At 42.3% G+C, this 18,255-nt stretch overlaps 1 protein-coding gene across 1 annotated transcript in view; it reads right to left on the reverse strand.

The window, feature by feature from the left end:
* The window catches only part of UST (uronyl 2-sulfotransferase), a 317,391-nt gene that overhangs the window by 37,555 nt on the left and 261,581 nt on the right, over positions 1 to 18,255 (reverse strand). Inside the window, exon 7 of the mRNA XM_050787162.1 lies at positions 17,815 to 17,972. Within this exon, the coding sequence (XP_050643119.1) occupies positions 17,815 to 17,972 (158 nt within the window). The remainder of the gene's footprint in view (positions 1 to 17,814; positions 17,973 to 18,255) is intronic.

Consider the following 18,255-nt stretch of genomic DNA (forward strand, 5'->3'; position numbering starts at 1 on the left):
GACCCTGGGTATGGCCCTTAGACTGTCTGGCTGTGTTTTGTCCTTTGTAGAATAGCAATAGTAATATCTAACTTGCCATGCCACTGTGACTATTAGAAATATATATGTATAATCCCAGCACTCTGGGAGGCCGAGGCAGGTGGATCACCTAAGGTTGGGAGTTCGAGACCAGCCTGACCAACATGGAGAAACCCTGTCTCTACTAAAAATACAAAAAAATTAGCCGGGTGTGGTGGCGGGCGCTTGTAGTCCCAGCTACTCGGGAGGCTGAGGCAGGAGAATGGTGTGAACCTAGGAGGTGGAGCTTGCAGTGAGCTGAGATCGTGCCACTGTACTCCAGCCTGGGGGACAGAGCAAGAATCCATCTCAAAAACAAAAAACAAACAAACAAACAAAAAAACAAAATTAGCTGGGCGTGGTGCTGCATGCCTGTAATCCCAGCTACTCAGGAGGCTGAGGCAGGAGAATTGCTTGAACCCTGGAGGCGAAGGTTGCAGTGAGCCGAGATCGCATCATTGCACTCCAGCCGGGGCAACAAGGGTGAAACTCCGTCTCAAAAATAAAACAAAACAAAACAAACAAACAAAAAAAGAAATATGTATGTATATCACAGAGCATAGTGTCTGGACACGGATGATCCCTAATACATGTGCCTCTCTGTGATGCACGTGTGTTCCAGGAAAGGCAGAGAACACAGAAAAGTCTACAGGAGAAACTAAAACCACGCAGAAACCACCACAACTAACAACTGCAATTCTTTTGGTATTTTTCCTTCTAGTTTGTTCTGCTAAGCATAATGTGTGTGTGTGTGTGTGTGTATACAACAAATACATAAAAATATCGTATAATATAAATATAATATCGTGTCAGATTTTTCATTGTTTTTCTATTTCCAATGTATTAACATTCTTCAAAATAAAATTCCAACCACCTCATCATATTTCATTGCATCACTGTAAAATCACTTATTAAGCTTTCCCCAAATATTAGACATCTTTTTTCCCCCTAATTCCTTTCTACAACAAAGAAAGGCAATCCAGAGGACAATGTTCATCTTTGAAGGCTCTTTGTCCTAATCCAGGATTTGCTCCATAGCTGCTTTGAACGTGGGCAGATCTTACTATCACAGACCCTCCGGGTCCTCCCCTGGAAATGGGGAGGAAAAGGACTTCTCACTGCATTAGTTTCCTGTGATAACAATTACCACAAACCGGGTAGCTTAAGACAACAGAAGTTTATTCTCTCATAGTTCTGAAAACTAGAATTGATGTGTTGGAAGGGCCGTGTTTCCCCTGAGGGAAGAACCTTCCTCCTCTTCCATTTTCCAGGGGCAGCTGGAAATTCTTGGTGCTCTCTGGCTTGTGACAGCATCTCTGCCTCCATCTTCACTGGCCTTCTTCCTTGAGCCTCAGTCTCTCTCTCCTTTTAAGGGCACAAGTCATTGGATTCAGGGTCCACCCTAATCTAGTATGACCTCATCTTAACTTGATTACATCTGCAAAGTCCCTACTTCCAAATAAGGTCTCATTCACAGATATAGGGAATTAGGACTTCAAGATATTTTGCAGGGGAAACAGTCTCAATTCTTGGGTAACGTTAGGGGACTCACAACACTGCCTAACAGAGATGTGGAGAAGTGAACCAATGTAAGTCTAAGGTACTTTGCTAACTGTAAAAGTGCGATCCAAATGCAAATTGCCGCTTTGAAAGGTTTTGGGTCAAACCAGTTATTTAGGAAGACAAGAGTTTCTCTCTCTTTAGGTTTGGGCCAGGGGCAGCACATGTTTGAGCTTTGAAGCCAAGAAGGCCAAACCCTATGGAAGAATCACGGCGCCTCAGAGGCCCCAGATGCCTTAGGAGTGGTCTTCTATCTTGGATGACTGGAAGGCCATACCACTGGATGGCCTTGTGCCTTGCTGACCCACGCGGCCCACGCTGGGAGGAAAATCTATGGCAGTACTTCTCCAACAACCTTGGATTGTTTTCCCCACCTAACCCATTTCAGATCGACACTTTTGTAAACGACGATAAAAATAAATTGTCAGAAAAATGACCACAGTCACGTAAAATTCCCATCAAAGCTTCCAAATGCTGCTTCTTAATTTCTGCCCTTATCTCGTCACGGGCTGGTAGCAAGCAGCTTGCGGGCTGGCACCGGTCCGTGGACCACACTTTGAGTCGCGGTGCTTGGCAGTGGCCAGGCCGCCGCCGGCACCCCAGGGGCCCCACTGAACACGTTCCTGCTCCCAGGCAAGAACACTGTTCCTGCTGTGCTGGAAGAGTGTTCCCCAGCCTCCAGCCTCATTCCAGGGGTCCTGCCTGGCTGGGGATAACCCCCTCCCCCCACACCTGGGCCTCCGTGTTTTCTTTGAGTTTGTTTTCCCACTGATTGACTTTCCCTTCAGTCTGGGCTTTAAAAACAGTTTTCTGAGAGAACGCAGGCGATCCCAGCAGCCCTGACACCACGGCTCATATGGAATGTATTTAGAGAGGGGAAAAAACTCAAATGGAGTGGTTATACGATTTTAAACTGGCTTGGACATAACATGGCTGGAATTTCGGAGCTGGCTTTTGTTTGCCTTCGTCATGAAACATTTGTTATATGAGCTGCTGCTCCTGCTACTGAAGCAGCTGCTGCAGAGGAGCCTTCATCATGGCTGCTTTTCCTTCCGTCCATGAGCGGACTGGCTATGCTCACCCGCCCGAGGCCTTCACTCCCCCACTGCATGCCTGCGCCGCCATCCGTGCCTAACCTGGAAAACAGGCTTCCCCCAAACTGACACCTAACACCACAGGAAACGAAGATGCCCTTTTCCACCAGGTTATGTGGAATAATACCTTTAAATGGTCATGCGCTCTGCCTTCGATCACAGGAGCCTCTTTTTCCTCAGTTCTTATAATTTACATTTCCTCCCACAGGAGACCTCCAATACAGCCCTGATTTGTCATCTCGGTAATTTTAAAATCATAGTATTAAGTTTGGAGTCTCATCATGGTAATGTCATCCAGTAAAAACCCAAAAGGGATTAATTAATCAATTACCATTAAAGGATCTTGTTTTTGTTTGTTTGTTTTGCTTTTGAAATTTTACCGGTACTATAATCCCAAGATACAGATGCTGAAGGCAGAGCTACGGTAGTTTGATTCACATCATGGCTACACAGATACTGCATAGAAGATATGTGTGTGACAGATCTAGCTAAGAACAGCAGAATCTTAAAGTTCAGGTAGTTAGAACATTCTCAGTTAAATGTGGTGGGCTGATCACATGCCTTCAATGCCTGTCCTTTGAAAAACTTCACTAAAATGACAGTGAAGGAATGATAATTTTATTAAAGATGGCAAAATCACAAGGATAAAATGCTGGAGAAGGATTATCAGTGGAAGGCAGACCTCCACCAATTTCTGGAAAATGAAATGCAGTTGGAAGCACGCATCCGATTAGGCAGAGGAAGAGAGTCTGAAGTGCTGGAAAAAAGGGACATGGCTCGGGAGTGTCAGCTCACCCAGCTGGGAGTCAGAGACGGAGCACCACTGGGTGTCCCCGACGGGAGAGTTGGGTCTGAGGCTGGCAGTCTAGGTATGAAGCAGCTGGAACCCCAGTTCCCTCCCCAGCCAGGGGCAGGCAATCTTAACAATCAGTCTCCAGAGAGTTTGGGTAGGGGCTCTATACTGATTTGCTAACCCAGAGGAGAGGGAAGGAGAGGTATGGGCTAAAATCCCGGCACTGGGGAGACTGGTGCATTCAGTGAGAACCTTTAGCGCCTGTTCCCACGCCAGCAACCAGTTGCATGCATGCTCCACTCTCCTATCACACTTCACCTCCCATCCCCAAATCAGATGTTTGGAAAATTTTTCAGGGGGAAAACTGGACAAACTCCAGAGAGAAAAAACTACCATCACTAACAAATATTTTTCCAGCAAAACCTCCATTGCTATTTGATTATCCTAAAGCGAGGTCCACTGGTCAATGAGCCTCCTTCATTGCACAGCACTTGCAACTAGCTTTTCTTTTCTTTTCTTTTTTAAAGATGGGGTCTTACTCAGTCACCCAGGCTGGAGTGCAGTGGCACAATCTTGGCTCACTGCAACCCTGCAACCTCTGCCTCTGGGGCTCAAGCGATCCTCCCACCTCAGCCTCTCAAATAGCTGGGACTACAAGTGTATACCACCACACCCAGCTAATTTCTGTATTGTTTTTTGTAGAGACCGGTTTCACCATGTTGTCCAGGCTGAACCTGAACTCCTGAGCTCAAATGATCCACCCACCTCGGCTTCCCAAAGTGCTGGGATTACAGGTGTGAGCCACCATGTCCGGCTGCAATCAGCTCTTTAGTGCCTCACTCTTAAAACCTAAAGACAGACAAATATCACCAGAGGAAAGCCTTCAGACTGAAACAGAGAGCCCAAACCAACCAAAACGGTACAAAAGAACCCTGGAACAAATGGAGATAAAGCAGGGATTAAATGAAAATGCTTAAACCAATCTCTATAATTTTTAGACATTTAAGGTGATGTTGCATCCATCCACTAACAAGAACAAGATGTTATATAAAAAGAAGAAAAGAAAGGCTGAAAAAGAGAAGATTCAACAGAGTGGCTGGAATACAAATTGAGGAACTCTTCCAGAGAAAAAATGTTCAAAAGATGGCAATCGAGGGAGGAAAAAACAGCGAAGCACATAGAAAGGATGAATCTAGAGGTTCAAGTATCTGACCACTAAAAGCTTTCCAGAAAAGAAGCAGAATATAGTGGTGGGAAAATCATCAAAGAAACAAAATGTTAAGAATTCCCAGAAATAGAAGACAGGAGTTTTAAGCCTGAAAGTGTCTACTAAATATTTAGCACACATACTGAGGCATATTGTAAAATCTCATAAAAGGAATAAAGAGACAATCCAAGCGGCGGGGAGAGAGAGAGAGAGAGAGCGAGCGCGAGCATGAATATGAGAACCAAACTAGCCATCGAGTTAGAGTTGAATACTGAGCTTTTACTGAGCTTTTTAGACCTTCAATGACTCAAAAAAAATTTCCCTCCCATGCACCTTTCCTGAGGAGGCAACTTAGCAACATCTTGAAGTAAAATTGGTCATTAAATCAAGAAATAGCATCCCCGAGATTAAGAAAACCAGGAACCCAACAGAGAAATATAGTAAAGGGAAGCTGCAGTAAAGCTGTGTTGAGAGTAATGAGCCCAGATATACTAGGAGCAGGAGCTTTCTCGGTGGAAAGAGGAGACGGTCTCGGGGTGAGGGAGGGCAGGCTGGGATGGAGCTTAAAGAGCTCTCGGTGGAAAGAGGAGAGGGCCTCTGGGGGAAGGGAGGGCAGGCTGGGATGGAACTGACATACTTATCTGGTAATTAATATTTAAATAATACCAAAAGTAATACTGAATGCAGCAGATCTAATGGCACATACGGAAATTTTGGCACATACGAAATTTATGATAGGTACAAATAAATCTAAGCAAATAAATGAAGGCAATAAATGATTCCAGGACAAACAATTAAGTTGTGCAAGAAATGAAACAAAATCATGATGTACTACTTGGATCAGCAGCCAACAAAATGTATAGTCACAGCAACGTCAACAGGACCATGCATCTTAAATGTGGGTATGACCATCTTAGGAAGATGGAAAGGAGCGAGCAAGGAAGTAGAAGTAAAAGTAATGGAATAAGAGAATGAAATCATGACCCCAATAAATCAAGAAACAGCAGCCTGTGCATATTAGTTACAGATAGGGTGGCGATTATCCGAAGAAACATCTAGCTGCGTGAAAAGTGATTGGTTCTACAACATCAGACTACATCTTTGGGAGGGCTGGAATAGGAAACTTCTGCTTTTTATGATACAATCTTATAGTACTATTTGATTTTTAATTTTTTACATGCATTACTTAATAAATATAGCAAAAAAATGCAGGCAGGTAAAATCCTAGGAACACATGTTTTGAAAAACAGTTCTGGTAGAGTCTGGCTATGACAATGCAGAAGAAGCATCTAGAATCGTATGGTATGGTAAAGACAAGAGGCAGGGTGAGACTTTCAAGTCAAGTGAAACTACCCCACCTGACAAACAACCCTCTCCTCTTCTCATCAGTGGGGGATTATGCTGGATTTCTCTATGCGTTTGTAGGTAATGAAATGAATGTGCTTACTAGAACCCACAAGAAACCACACATAAAAAACCCCAGCAATGTTACATGCACAGGTATATTTCTAGCTTTTTGCTGTATTCTTTCACAATTCTGTGCCATTTGAAAGATGTGAAGAGCTAGGACATTATGTATTGATAAAAATGTCTGAGACATGAAAAACATACAGACCAAGAAATGAATTTTTATTTGAAAAACATTTAGCAAGACAAGAATAGAAGCTTCCATTATAAAATGTTGAGTCATGCAAAATGGGTAAGGATTGTACTTCGCCCCGGCAGGGGGTACATTTTATAAGCAAAGAATGTCAGAGACTAAGGCCATGAGCCAAGGGCCCGAAGACAGTTTTGAAATCCTTTGTCTAGTGCTCTTTCCACATCACCACATTAATCCCCAGGGGTGGACGGGGACCTTCACAACTTAAGCATAAAAGAACAAAAAGACCACAAGGTCGTCCTTTTGAAGATCAACCATCAACCCCTGGGGTCAGGTTTCCAATCTTTGCTCAAGCTTCAGAAGCCTTTCAGCTTGGTGGAGTTAATCAGGAAAGTCCAAAAATTGAAATTTGTGGTGACTAATTCCACCCCCTAGAAATACTCAATGCAGAGCATATTACTGTCAGCTCAGCTAAAAACTGTTCAAAGTAGAGGTGATTAAATTCTACAGTAGAAAAAAATTCACCTCTAAACACAGAAACACACTGGTGCCTCCCCCGCACACCCAGATACTATTAGCCAGCTTTTTGCCTGGGGAAATGAATCATGAGAGAGAAAACTGGACAACCCCCAAGTCTGACCACACTGAGTAACTTGGGTAGACACAGAGGGGGGCATCTGGGGCTCTCCCGGGCTCAAAGTTGGGACCCAGAAGAGATGAATTTCCCCCTGGGTGCACAGGGTGGGAGGGAGGTGGGGCTGAAATAACTTGTTAACTGGAGGGATGATCCCGATGGCTCCCAGTGAAGGAGGCCTGGAAGAGCAGAGGATGGTGTTGGGGGACACAGGCAACTCAGGTCTGGGTCAGGCAGTGACTAGTGACAGAAGGAGAGTCCACGCTGGCAGGCCCAGGGGAACCTAGGTGGTCAGGCAGGGCAGTAGTTTGCAACCTCCTGTATTCGGTGCAAGGCACAGGGGGACAGCAGGAGCTGGTGTGAGCCTGGGTCTAAATGGTGGTGGGATCTTAGCGGGGGAGACTGGGAAGAGAGCAGGGTGGAAGAACTCAGGCCGGAGGAGGAGGATGGGGGCCTGGGAGGATCCCTGCCACGCTGTTAGGAAGTCAGGGAGCTTGGGTGGTGGTGAGGATGGTAAGAGGGCAGGGACACGGGGGGAGGGTGACACAGGCCCTCCGGCAGCAGCGGCTTGGCCACTGGCACGGACTGGTATGAGTGACTCAGTGCCAGGTTGCGCCACAGAGAGCTGAGGCTGTGGATCCTTCTCCTGCCTCCGGCAGGACCGTCTTAAAGGCAGGGTGAGTGAGCCTGGCTCCAAGAGGCTGGGCCCACAGGCAGGGGCTGACGTGGGCTGGCCCAAGCCCCAGCTCTCCTCACTCTGGGTGCTTCTCTGCTTCCTCACCTCCACGCTTCCAACCATGTTATTTTCTTCTGATTCAAATGCCTCCTTCCACGTCTACTTGGCAAACTCCTATGCACCCTTTAAGGCCCGGCACAAATGTCTCCACAAGATTATGCGCCCCAGCCCTGTTAGTGACGGCTTTCCAGCTGGACATGGTTTTCATCTTTATCCTGCCCTTCCCCAGGAAAGGGACATCACAGACACTCAGACATTTATTTGCTGGAGGTGTTTGTTGAATTTTTCTGGTAGTTTCAGATTATACCTATTTAAATATTAGTTTTCAGAGAGAAGAAATATTTTTGCAAAGATTTCTTAGAAAGTCAGTGTCTGTAAAGGAAGTTCTATTTTCCTGTTAATCTTTTATAATAAAATTGGAAATGCTTTCTTCTGGAGGAGAGATGATCCCAAGGCAAGAACAAATCAGTAAGCAAGAGTAAAACATGTTTAAAGATTATATAATGTAAAGTAATTATCCTTTCCAATAAAACAAATAGTAACAGTTGAAATAGGCCAAACGCACATATATTATGCACAATTTAAGCTTTCATAAAGTAAATTAAACAAGCCTAGAGGCTGAATCCTTGTGAATTGGTGATGTTTCTGTAAACTGAATGAAGTTATCAGCCTATGGTTATAACTCTGTAACCATACAGAGTTACCATACAGAGTTATAACCCGTCAGAAAAATGTTCACTAAAAAAATCACAAGTGTTTATAAGTTAATTTAAAGGGGTTTACATTATATATTCATTTTAAATGAACTATTTGCCCAATAGCTACAGCTGAAACAGTTATATGCCTTCCACTTATAATTTTTTTTTTTTTTTTTTTGAGATGGAGTCTTGCTCTGTCGCCCAGGCTGGAGTGCAGCGGCTTGATCTCCGCTCACTGCAACCTCCACTTTCTGGGTTCAAGCAATTCTCCTGCCTCAGCCTCCTGAGTAGCTGGGATTATAGGCATGTGTTGCCACACCTGGCTAATTTTTGTATTTTTAGTAGAGATGTGGTTTCACCATGTTGGCCAGGCTGGTCTCGAACTCCTGACCTTGTGATCCACCCGCCTTGGCTTACAAAGTGTTGAGATTACAGGCATGAGCCAGCATGCCCAGGCCCAGCTTAGATTTTTAGACACTATCTTAAAGACCTTGCACTACTATTCCCTTTGTCCCTGCAACCCCCACCAGAAAGACATCAGGTGTTGTCAAACAGATCTATTCTCAAAATTATTTTTTTCTGTGTGTATTGCCTCGTACTGGCTTAAGATAACACACTGGCTTAAGATAACACATCTTATCTTGTGTGTGTGTTACCTTAACACACACACAAGATCCAGTGCTGACATTATTAGGATCCAAACCTGGGACATGGCTGGTGAAAAAAAAAGTCTTTAGAGAGAATATCGATGGTAAACGAACGAATGGCAAATTGGAGTCCTGTTTTCATCAATGATAATTGAGTTTTTAAAAACAACGTAATTGCCTTCTAAAAAAGCTAATCTGAATTCCTCCTAACCATCATTGTATATTTGGGAGGTTCCAGAATATTTTTGAGTTTTGCTGTAGCACAGAAGCAATAGAAGTGGAAAATAAAAATGGAAATTAAAAATGAAAGACAGAATTTGTTTAATTCAGGCTTTTTAAAATGATAGTTTTAAAAATTAAAGCCAGAGTTAGTGGTGTATCTATGTAATATATAGTATATTATAATATATAATGTCTACAATATAAGGCATATATTATATATATGATGTACAATATGTACATTATATATATTACATATAATTTATATATAATTTAGATATACATGTATATATTTTTAACTCACATAAACTTATTTCATTGCAAACTCTACCCTCTTCCCCTAGTTGCCACTGACTTTCATAAAGTGCAGTTTGAACTACTGCAATCAATTGGACTTGGAGTCCTTTACCTATCCAAAAATCTCATTTTTAGGCTTCAGATTGGACATAATTGTACATCTGTGTTCAAGTATTATGTAAACTCCGGTTTGCAGAGCAAAGTCAACTATTAGGGAACATAGTGCACTTTCTTGAGAAAATGGAGAGACATCGCCACCTGCTGGACAAAGGTTATTAATTCATTAATTTAGTATTCTGAGGTACGTAATTCTGCACATGCAAAACAGTTTTTCAAGAGCTGAATATTAGGAATCTTACTTAAAAAACTCTATTATCATTCTATATCTATTAAATAACATGGCCTATAACAGTCAGTAAAATTCAATATTCAGCATAAGTTAAGGGTAATTGGCCCCAATAACGTCTCAATAGTGGGTTTCATTTAGTGAAAAGTCTTAGCTTCCTGATATTTCTGGTAAGAGTTCAGGCACAAAAACAGATGACTTTTTTTTAAAGAACCTCATTAACTTGGATTATGTGTGTCTTTCAGCCCCTTAACATGTCACTGTAGTAATATTTCCACTTAACTTACTCCCTGCGATTGTTTCTGGAACAGGCTATTGACTAGAATATAATTGTTCCTCTCTGCCCAAGTCAGTAATACAGAAATATTATTTCTTAAAGGCACGAGATTTCCTTGTAATATATCAGCTGTAACTGGTGAAACAGGTCAAGGATAATCATTTCCTTCATTCATTCCTTCCAATTTTTTCCTCTTTCTTTCATTTAGAAGTTACAAAGAGAGCCTCAAGTCCAGTTTCTCTCAGGGACAACGCTGTCTCTCCTGTGATGGGCTTGGTGGGCAGGCTAATTACTGAACACTCATCATATAGTAAGGCTGGGCTAAGGGCTTTACATGGATTGATCAGGCAAGACTCACAAGAACCTCTGAAGTAGATAAGATTATTTATGCATCTTATCCAGATGGGGAAACTGAGGCTTAAGGGGCTACACCTTGCCTCTGGTTATGTAGTTAATAAGTGGAGGAGGGGGTCAAGCATGCGGGTGGTCTATCGCGAGCCTGTGCTCTAATCATTATGACATACTTGGCCAGGCACGGTGGATCATGCCAGTAATCCCAGCACTTTGGGAGGCCAAGGCAGGTGGCTCACCTGAGATCAGGAGTTCGAGACTAGCCTGGTCAACATGGTGAAACTCTGTCTCTACCAGAAATACAAAAATTAGCTGAGCATGGTAGTGGGCACCTGTAATCCCAGCTACTTGGGAGGCTGAGGCAGGACAATGGCCTGAATCCAGGAGGCAGAGGTTGCAGTGAGCCGAGATCGTGCCACTGCACTCCAGCCTGGACGACAAAAGTGAAACTCTGTGTCAAAAAAAAAAAAAAAAAAAAAAAAATTGGGGTCGGGGGGATAGCTCAGTGGTAGAGCATTTGAGTGCATTATGACATACTGTCTTCTCCACAGAGGTGTGTGTGTGTGTGTGTGTGTGTGTGTGTGTGTGGTATGAAGAGAGAGGGATGGAAATCGTGACCAGAGAGTTTAAGTGGGGACCCCTGTTTTGATCACTTGAGCATCAGCAGCTCCAGGAAAGAACACATTCTGAAGGAGAAACTCTCCAAACAGGATTTCTTCCTGTCCTAGAGGACACCAAGAGGTGGAGACCACCCCCACAACTAAACTTGAGGATTACTAAGGCAACGGGGACTGCCTAGGAATATTTTTGAGGGGGTAAAAGCACCCCATAATTGTGCTAAGTAACAAAAGACAGAACAAGCAGCCTTAAAACATTCTACATGATACACTGGTATTAGAATAATAAGATCTTAAAGACCATCCACTTGAAAACTGTATTTGCTCGGGGTCATATAGGCAGAATCACGGCAGAAAAAGAACTAGAAGTTCCTCCTAACTCCCAACTCAATGTCCTTTCCTTAAAGAATAACTGTTCTTTATTATAAATGGGCCAAGCTTTTATTATTTAGTATTGAACTCAGGCTGATATTTTTATCTATGGATAAAAATTTGAATTATTTCTGTAGCATACTATTTAAAAGTTTTCTTCTACATATTTGTTATCATTTTCTAGCAAATATCCTCAAAATTGAAAACTGCAACATCAATGAAATCAGTGAGCCCACTACTATCCTTCTAATGGGAGGTCTAATTTATCATTCATGCATAGTAAAAAAAAAAAAAAAAAAGCATAATATTTAAATGTGTACTCTGTGATTGTTTATAAAACTATTTAAGTATAAATATTTCAAACAAAGCACTCAGCTTATAAGTGAACTTAAATCCTCAAAGTTAGGATTTAAATCACTCGTTTGGAATTTGTTACATATTTTTCCTTTGTAATAGTTGGCGACCATATTCTCAAGGCAGCCCACAAAAGTCTAGTAAATTCCCTACCGTGGCTCCAGTGTTTACATTTGTAATGGAAATGTGTTGAAAATGAATACGAATGTAGTGCTAGTCATGGAAAGTATTTAAAACACAAGGTAAAAGGATTGGACACATGAGTTTTCAAGTCACTAGGAAGGGAGAAGGTAACGGGTTAATATTAGGTCATAGAGTTCTATGTCTGGATGCTAGGTGGCGCTATTGAACCAGAACAGCTTGGTTATTTGCCAAGTCAAGGGTTTATAGAGGGATGCTCATATGACTGTTCCTATTACACATATTCACATGTTTCTTGTCTTTCATGTGCTTATTTATTTTGGCCCTTACCAACACTGAGATTTTAGCTCCTAAAAATTACGACTAGAAAAATATTGATGGCTCACAGCATGTCTTTAAGAGTTGAGGAGAAAAAGTATTCAGAAATACATTAATATTCATCGCTCAGAAATATGTGAGTCTTGCCCCTTACTAACACATTTTTGTGGATGACTATGGATCATTCTCTCAATTTCTCTGGGCTTGTTTCAGTTTCTCATTTTTATTTTTATTTTATTTTATTTTTGAAACAAGGTCTTGCCCTGTCACCCAGGCTAGAGTGCAATGGGTACGATCATCATAGCTCACTGCAGCCTCGACCTCCCCAAGGCTCAGGTGATCCTCCCACTTCAGCCTGCCCAGTAGCTGGGACCACAGACACACACCACCATGCCTGGTTTGTGTGTGTGTGTGTGTGTGTGTGTGTGTGTGTGTTTATAGATGGAGTCTCACACTGTCACCTAGGCTGGAGTGCAGTGGTGCGATCTCCGCACCTGCCACCATGCCTGGCTGATTTTTTGTATTTTTAGTAGAGATGGGGTTTCACTATGTTGGCCAGGCTGGTCTTGAACTCCTGACCTTGTGATCCACCCACCTTGGCCTCCCAAAGTGCTGGGATTAGAGGTGTGAGCCACCACACCTGGCCTTTTTTTTTTTTTTTTTTTTTTTTGTATTTTTAGTAGAGATGAGCTTTTGCTATGTTGCCCAGGCTAGTCTCAAACTCCTAGCCTCAAGTGATCTGTCTACCTTGGCCTCCCAGAATGGTAGGATTACAGGTGCAAGCCACTATGTCTGGCCTCAGTTTTTCATTTTTAAAAGGTGATAAGTAATGAACAAACATAATAGAGATTAATCAATAAAAAATAATTATGTATAAGAATACATATGTGATCATATATAATAATTATGTTTATGTTCAACCATTGAGGTTGCTCCTAGCCAGTAAAGTCTGCTGGGGCCTTGGTGCTCCCTAATTCAAACTCATGGTCAGGATTTGAGCAGTGTTTTCTGAATGCCCACTCCACGGTACTTGTCCCAATATCAGCAGCTGTGCCCCGGCTGGAAGAAATACCAAGCATATTATATTCTCTTGGTTATCCGTCTTGCTAAAACTCTAATTTTTATTTCATCTCAAGTACTTACTATCCTAAGCTTCTGAGATACTCTATTCTGTCTCTATAAAATGCAAATATTAATATAAAATCACTGTTTAAAAAAGTTCTAAAGGCTAAGTTTCTCAAATATTTTTGGTAGGAGACAAATTTACTTGATGTCAGCATATATTTATATAAGAAATGAACAGGAGAAAAGACAGTTAAGCTGTTATTGAGAAAGGTTATTAACCTGTCTAAATGGTGAGTATTGGGACAAGTAGTATTGATTTGAAAGAATCAATGAATATCATTTCAATCTAAAATAAGTGACAACCCATATGACTAACAGACATTACGATTTTTACTAGCTCTCCAAATAATCATTAGCTATTAGTGTTTTTTCTTCTGTAATGAGACTGGTATACATATTTTTAGTATTGCTAGAGAGGAATTACTAAAAATCAGTAAACTCCTATTTTTTTTTTTTTTTCGATAACAGGACAGACACCAAAGAAAAATGGCCAGTGGTGTTTTTGCATCTTAATTCAGCTCTTCAGATGGTTAGTTAATCTACAATGACTTAAGGGTCACTAGATCCCTTAAATCAGTATCTTAGATTTTAGTTTTTCTTCTCTCTGTTCTCTAATCTACTCGGTTATCAAATTCTTCAATAAAGGGCAAGAGTAATGATTTTAGCATGCCCTAAGACATGAATTTAGATTAAAAATACAGAGATGAGATGGTGAAGTAACTAGAAACTTGCAGCTGTTCTTTCTTTAACCTATTTGACACCAACTCAGTTGAGGTGATGAGAAAACAGTATGGGTGCTAAGTCTTCCCTGAGGCTAAAATATATTGAGAAGCTGGCCGGAGTTGTGTGTTGATCTCTTGTCCTCTGCCTCAGGGGACATGGAAACTTGTTGGGATAGAGGAACTGTGGACTAGCTTGGTCTTCAGTGTTACTGTGGAAACATATCACAAGAAGATGCCCAAGAGAACACAAAACACAGTAGAAATTACTGAAGCAACAACTCAAAGGTTCATTTTATTGGGCATGTAATGTGTGGCAGCTGAGAGAGTTACAGTGGGGTGATACTTAAAGTATTTGACAACCAGTTCCACTCAAGAACTGAACCAACAACAGTTGCTGAGTGTGACACTGGCCCGGGGTCCTGAAGATCCCTCCTGTGCCATGAATTAGTCCTTTCGTTACGTCGCTGTTGGAAAAGGTGGGAGTAACAAGGACGGGCAGCCAGGCTGGCAGGTGCACCCTGAAGGCCGTATAGGAGCGTTTCACTGTTTTAACCGCTAGTCCAGCTGGACCGCATGGACTGGCCAAGTGGCCTGGCTTATGGAAACCTTTCATCCCACTACACAGGAATACCAGATGTCCTTTCTTCTCTTTGAGATATTTACTGTGCCAAACTCTGAGGGAAAAATAATCTTAATTTATAGGTGGAAAGATCATGGCTGAAGGTAAAAGAGTTAATAGTAACTTGGTTTTCAGAAATCTTTTCTCCTTGAATTAATGAACTTTCAGATCACGGAACGAAGGCCCACAATTTCTGAGAAGACACATATTTAAATGGAGAAAATAGGAAGTCAATATGATATACACCGACAAAAGCCACTACGTGGGTCCTCTGGGCTAAGCTTTTTATAGGTGGTTTATCTGTATTCAAAAGCATGAATATAAAAATATCCTTATCTAGGTTCTCAGGTCCACAACCCCTGTGCTGGGTTTTGCATCCTGTGAATGGTGTGTGTTCCAGACCTCAGAATGGATGGTGATGTAACTGGAAGAGGACTCTCATGTTGGCTCCTCCTCCCAAATGCTGGGACAAGACAGTGCCCATTAAAATAAACAACAATAATAAAAAAAAATAAAAACACATACCTTTATTTCACACACTGGCTCTTAGGGTCAGAAATTCAGGGGCAGCTTAGTTGGGTGGTCCTGGCTTGAGATCTCTCATGAGGCAGCCATTAACATGTTGGTTGGGGCTGCAGTTATCTGAAGGCTTGACTGGGGCCATTGTGTCTGCTCCCAAGATGGCTCACACACGTGGCTCTTGGTCTGAGGTCTCAGTTCCTCACTATGTGAACCTCTCTTCATCCATAGCAGCTGACCTCTCTCAGAGCAAATGACTGAGCAGACACTAACAAAGTTGGAAGCCATAATATCTTTTATGGAGAGCGTTCATCTTATGTGTCACCAGGATTAGTTAGCCCTTTATCTCAGGCTGTGTATTAGACACACACACACCACACACCACACATACATACACCCCATAGAACACGATAAAGCTGAAAGAAGAAAATGATTAACATAAACCTTTCTTCTTCAAAGGAGTCTAATTTAGGATAAGACCTCTCCTTGCACAAAGAACGGAGTTTATGTTGTCTTCTAGAAAGAAAAATCAGTCACATCAAACTCTTTACATTAAAATTATATAAACTCTTTAAATGGCTTGTTTTTAAAAAGGCAAAGGAAATCCTACTTTCATAATCCCACTATTTAAGGTTTATTATGCTTCTAGCTATTCAACCCACATCTCCTGCTAAGTAGACACATCTGCAGGGCACACCTGGAGCTTTTGGTCATGTTCCTACATACAGGTAAATGGGATTTGAACTCTAATGAGAGCTGGGAGGCTAAGGCAGCCTCCACCAACTATTCACCTTCCTTCAGCAAGTCCCTGATGGTGGTAGGGCCACCTTAACCTTGTGCAACAGGATCCAGGGCTCTCTGGGCAAACACCAGTTTCCCTGGGCCTTGGGACCTGCCAGTGATGCAGGTGGGGTTCGGGAACCCTGTGGAATATGAGGCAGCATACTGCATTTGGGAGCTTTTCACCTGCTTGTTTTCTCTCTCCCTTCCTTCCTTCCTTTTCTTTCTTTCTTTCTTTCTTTCTTTCTTTCTTTCTTTCTTTCTTTCTCTTTCTTTCTTTCCTTTCTCTTTCCTTCTCTTTCTTTCTTTCCTCTTTCTTTCTTTCTTGCCTTTCTCTCTTTCCTTCTTTCTTTCCTCTTTCTTTCTTGCCTTTCTTTCTCTTTCTTCTTTTCTTTCTTTCTCTTTCTTTCTTTCTTTCTTTCTTTTCTTTCTTTCTTTCTTTCTTTTCTTTCTTTCTTTTTTCTTTCTTTCTTTCTTCTCTCTCCTTCCTTCCTTCCTTCCTTCCTTCCTTCCTTCCTTCCTTCCTTCCTTCCTTCCTTCCTTCCTTCCTTCCTTCCTTCCTTCCTTCTTTCCTTCCTTCCTCTTTCTTTCTCTCTCTCTCTCTTTCTTTTTTTTCTTTTGACAAAGTTTAGCTCTTGTCGCCCAGGCTGGAGCTCAATGGCACGATCTTGGCTCACTGCAACCTCCACCTCCCAGGTTCAAGTGATTCGCCCTCCTCAGCCTCCTGAGTAGCTGGAATTACAGGCACCTGCCACCACACCTGGCTAATTGTTGTATTTTTAGTAGAGACAGGGTTTCTCCACGTTGGCCAGGCTGGTCTCAAATTCCTGACGTCAGGTGATCACCTATCTCGGCCTCCCAAAGTGCTGGGATTAGAGGCATGAGCCACCCCACTGGGCCTATCTGCTGCTTATCTGTACAGGGCAGAATGTCTTCTTCCATCTCAGGTCAACAAAACAGAACAATAAACAGATCACTGAATGTATATTCAAGGTTTGTTGTCACAGCAGTCGATTAAGGAGAATAGGAAAAAACAAACAAGTTGTTTGTTTCTCTTTGGATAAAATGACAATGAAAAAATAAATGATGGATTTCTGAAAGTAATTATCCTACGATGATACCACAGGCAGCCCTTGTAATTGCTTTGCTACATTCAATTTCTTGCTGCTGTTTGGGGACCACTCAGTTTGTTAGGATAAAATCATAATTGTATTTTCAATTTGCTGCTCTATCTATCCCACTGTCAGGATTTGATACACTAGAGTGCTGTTATCAAATGGAAGTTGGCCAGAGAGAATTCATCACAAGGATGGCTCTTTCATACTCATGCATGTGTCCATCAGTGGAGTCCAGGTGTGCACACACGGATTCATTTGTACCCACCCCAACAACATGCTCAAGACAAGGCTGATGGAAAATGCTGCCAATTTCCGTTTCCAGCAACATGCTCAAGACAAGGTCGATGGAGAATGTTGCCAATTTCAGTTTCTACAGGGAGAAATGGAGCCATTAAGCCTTTGGAACATGGTGATTTTATGTCTGAACATGAAGCTCAAGATTTTGGCATCTGCATCTCCTGGTTCTAACTTTCCTTTGCAAGCCCAGAGAACTAACTGCCCTTTGTCATCAGAAGAGATCGTTTCACTCCTTTATTTCTTGAGGCCTTTTCAAGGTGAGTATCCCTGGACACAGACCTGTCATGGAGAAGAGCTTGCTTACAAATGAAGTTACCTGGGTCTTTGTAGATACTGAGCACGCCCTTGAAGTAATGAGGTAAAAATCTTTCCAGTAACAGCAGCACATCTTCCAACTCTTCAAGAATCCCCACGAGCAGGAAGTTTTCATTCACGTTCAGCTTTGCTCTCTCAAGGGCCCATTCACCAGGCTCCCTTTATGGATATAAAAATTTATTGAAAATCAGAGATTCGTATTTGAAATTCAGCAACAAGATGCTGAAAGTTTACTCCCTCTACCTCCCACCTTCACTTGCATAAGTCCAACTCCTGTTTCCCTCAAGGACCAGCCCAGATGTAGCCCCATCCAGAGCCTTCTCAGTCCTTCCAGCTGCTGTCCTGCCCTGCTCACCGTTCCTTCTCTGTCACTTTCATCCGTGCTTCACGCCGAGCCCAGGGCCTTGAATTCAGAGGCCCTGCTTAAGTAGTGTGGACTAAT

The sequence above is a fragment of the Macaca thibetana genome, chromosome 4, assembly GCF_024542745.1.
Source record: "Macaca thibetana thibetana isolate TM-01 chromosome 4, ASM2454274v1, whole genome shotgun sequence".
NCBI classification, from domain to species: domain Eukaryota; kingdom Metazoa; phylum Chordata; class Mammalia; order Primates; family Cercopithecidae; genus Macaca; species Macaca thibetana.